Consider the following 3364-nt stretch of genomic DNA (forward strand, 5'->3'; position numbering starts at 1 on the left):
TCCTGTCGAATGAGAGTGTCTACATTCTTGGAAGCTTTTCACTGGTTGCTAGCCAGCGACTGCGTTATTGGCAGCCCTGTGGTTGAGTTGTGGTATATGAAGTGATGAGAGAGGTCGTTTGTCGTTGGAGGATGTATCTCGCTAAACTGGCACATCCGAGCCGGGATTGACGACATCGATACCAAATCACGGCCAGTAGTTCAAACACGACGGCATGCTTCTTTGATGAGCACTACCGGCGACTCTTCGAAGTCGCACGCTCTCCGTGATGAGATTGCCGAGCTGGAGCGGCGTTTGGAAGCAGCAAAAGCGAAGCTAAAGGACAGCAATGCCATTGGGGACATCCTTCCCAAACCCTCCAAAGTGCTGCAAAGCGTCGGTCAGTCTGAAACTAAAGATGGAAGTCGGCCTCTCTAAACAATACGCAGGTCCTCTCTCCACCTCTTCCCACCACTTCCTACTTCTCTTATCAGATTCCGCGCTTCCACTCGGCTCGTTTGCATTCAGCAGCGGCCTCGAGTCCTACCTCGCCCATACCCGTTCGAGCTCCTCTTTCCCCGCGTTCCTAGGCTTCTCCTTATCCTCCTATGCCTCAACAACCTTGCCGTTCGTTCTCGCGGCGCATCGAAACGTGCTGGACCTGGTAGAGCTTGACGATACCCTGGATGCGGCCATTATGTGCACAGTAGGTCGACGAGCGTCCGTTGCACAAGGAAGGGCTCTGCTTTCGATCTGGGACCGGTCGTTCAGCTCGGCCAAGCCTGCTGGGGCTTCAGCTGTCCACGTACAGGCGCTGAAGGAATTTTCCGTTCTGCTACGAGGTACATCTACGAATGTCTCCTATGACTTGCCGACTGCTTCGGCCCATCTCGCGCCGCTTTTTGGCGCAATTTCGCGGATATTGGGGATCGGTCTGCAGCAGACGGCATATATATTCATGTTGAGCCATGTGAAAGCTTTGCTGTCAGCAGCGGTGCGAGCAAGTATATTTGGACCATATCATGCACAGAAAGTGCTGGCGAGCAAAGAGGTTCAAGAGGGTATTCAGAAGGTTATAGAACAGCATTGGGATACCACAATTGAGGATGCAGGGCAGACTGTGCCTGTCATGGATCTCTGGGTTGGGAGACATGAGATGTTGTACTCAAGAATATTTAACAGTTGAGCAAAGCCACCAAGACACATGCAGCGGATTTTGATGTAAAATAAAAACCGTTGAGATCCGAAGCCCTTGGATATATGCTACAGCTTGAGCCCATCCTAATCCACCAACGCCACATGCCAGTTCTAATCGCTATCACTATCGTATGCAACCAAAGGACCTGATGGCGCTGGTGCCTTTGGCTTAGAAGCCACTACTTGCGCACCTCTGAAAGCTGCCAGAGTGCTACTCGAGAAAATACCACTCTCCTTTGCCTCTGCCTCTTCCCTCTCGACCTGGTCTGCCTCGATCATCAATCTTTGTTCGTCCTCAAGCTCCAGCCCCTGTTCTAGCCCCTGTCTTCCCACCGGATTGACGGCATTTGCACTCCTAGCAAAGTAAATGTCATCCGGAGCCTCATAACCAGCCAACCCAAACCCCCCATCAATTTTTTTCCGTTTCCGTGCTTCAGGATCACGTCCCTCAATCTCTGCGACGAATTCGGCTGGAAGCGCTCTTCGTACAGCCTCGGCTGCCTGCTCCTCAATTCTCCGTACCTCTCGCTTTTGTGCCATCGGATTGGGATCTGCGCTTGCCCATCGAACGTTCAGAATCTCGCTGTGGTCCAGGGATTGGTGCGCCATGGCTTCCTTTGCAAACTGTGCATTCGCTTCGTTCGAATATGTGATGAAAGCTACACCTCGAGTGTTCAGAACACGGACTAAAAATCATTAGCGTTACCCAATTTCACAGAACATAGTAAACCTACTGCGCTCGACTTGGCCCCATTCTGCAAAATGTCTAGCCACAGTCTCCTCGATATCGTCACTGACATGTATCCTTCCTACATAGATAGTGCGATTCTGCCTCATGAAACTTCCCACACCTCCCATGTCATCTCTGTAGTCGGAATGCTTGTCTCTGCCAAATACATCGACGTTCGGGTTAAAGTGATCGTGAATGCCTGGTAATCTGTGAAGATACTCGCACTCTTGACCCTTCGGACAGATGCCGCGCGCAAAGAATAGGCAGAAGTAGCTTCCAGAGACTTTGTCCGCCTTCGTATATCCGGTATCCTTCGCAACATTGCAACGCCCCGCGGCGGCAGTCTTCGACAGGTATTTGTCCTCCCGATCGCCACCGGACCATTTGTTGTACCAAATATTGAAGATAGTACCTGTCTGAGGGGGTGGCTCGGATTTTATCGTCGAAGGGTCGACTTGTGGTCGCGCCGGGCGTTTCTTTTTGCGCATGATCTTCTTCACTTTCCTCTCTCCTGCCACAACCTCATTGCTTGTTGTCGCAACAGCCATAGATGAATCGTCTGCCTCGTTATCTTGAGGCACCGTTGTGGGCGGACTAGCTATCTCGACGTCGGCCATTGTTTTGGTTGTTGAATATCACAGGGTGAAATCTGAGGCTCGATAATCCACGATGAGGCTGATCAACGCTACCAGCTCGCCCGACGCTAAACTGTCGTTAGCGTATGCGACAGAACTTTGCCGAGAATGTCGCCTCCGAGGCCGACCTCTCACTTTGGAGGAACGATTCGCTCACTTTGCTTATGATTTAAAGTCTTTGTATCTGAGATTTGGAGAGTGGTTCTCAGTGTCAGCTCGTCTCGAGCGCTGGCCTCGTCTTTTCCAACCCATTTCAAGCTATTATTAGGCGAGCCCCTGATCAAATCGTTACAGCAGATCGATCACCTTTACCTGCACTGCACAATTGAGGTAGTCCAGACACGAAAGGCTACAATCTCCAGATTCGCGTTGGCCCTGCCCTCATCTTTGAGTGGCTTGAAAGACAAAATCTTCAGAACTCTTCACGATCAGCCATAACATTCAGCGGCCCGTTCGAACCAGAATGGGTATTCGGATCAGTTGCTGCCAAGTAGATTGTCATTACAAGCAATACTCTGCTTTCTGAAAACACCCGCTAGGACGCGTCAAGTCAAATCCAGGCACCAAATACATGGGGTGGTTCTGGATTCGTTTACTTGAAGTATTGTCACTCTCATGGCATCTCTTGGCATCCCTACATTTTGTTTCACATCATCAGAAAGGACATGAGATTTTCTAACGCAGACCAGAGCAATCTCGCAAGGGCTTCAACTCTTCCACAGGCATTCAATATGAGCTTCAAGATGAAGCAGCTCTGCTCATGCCATTGCAAAGCTCGCCTCTATTTGAGTCGCTAGACTTCAACTTATTGGCGAGGGTTATT

At 50.5% G+C, this 3364-nt stretch overlaps 2 protein-coding genes across 2 annotated transcripts; one reads left to right on the forward strand and one right to left on the reverse strand.

Annotated features, from left to right (window-relative positions):
* Positions 1-225: 225 nt before the first annotated feature.
* On the forward strand, positions 226-1165 carry L3040_003902 (uncharacterized protein; the record flags this gene model as incomplete). The annotated part of the gene is made up of 2 exons (XM_007294919.2): positions 226-379; positions 429-1165. 2 exons carry the CDS (start codon positions 226-228, stop codon positions 1163-1165), a joined length of 891 nt encoding a protein of 296 aa, XP_007294981.2.
* A 122-nt stretch (positions 1166-1287) lies between these two features.
* Positions 1288-2523, reverse strand: L3040_003903 (uncharacterized protein; the record flags this gene model as incomplete). Its single annotated transcript, XM_007294918.1, has 2 exons — positions 1288-1862; positions 1911-2523. The coding sequence occupies 2 exons, from the start codon at positions 2521-2523 to the stop codon at positions 1288-1290; spliced, it is 1188 nt and encodes a 395-aa protein (XP_007294980.1).
* Between the last annotated feature and the right edge of the window lie 841 nt (positions 2524-3364).

The sequence above is a fragment of the Drepanopeziza brunnea genome (assembly GCF_022702325.1).
Source record: "Drepanopeziza brunnea f. sp. 'multigermtubi' strain 214-2 chromosome Unknown ctg5, whole genome shotgun sequence".
NCBI lineage: Eukaryota > Fungi > Ascomycota > Leotiomycetes > Helotiales > Drepanopezizaceae > Drepanopeziza > Drepanopeziza brunnea.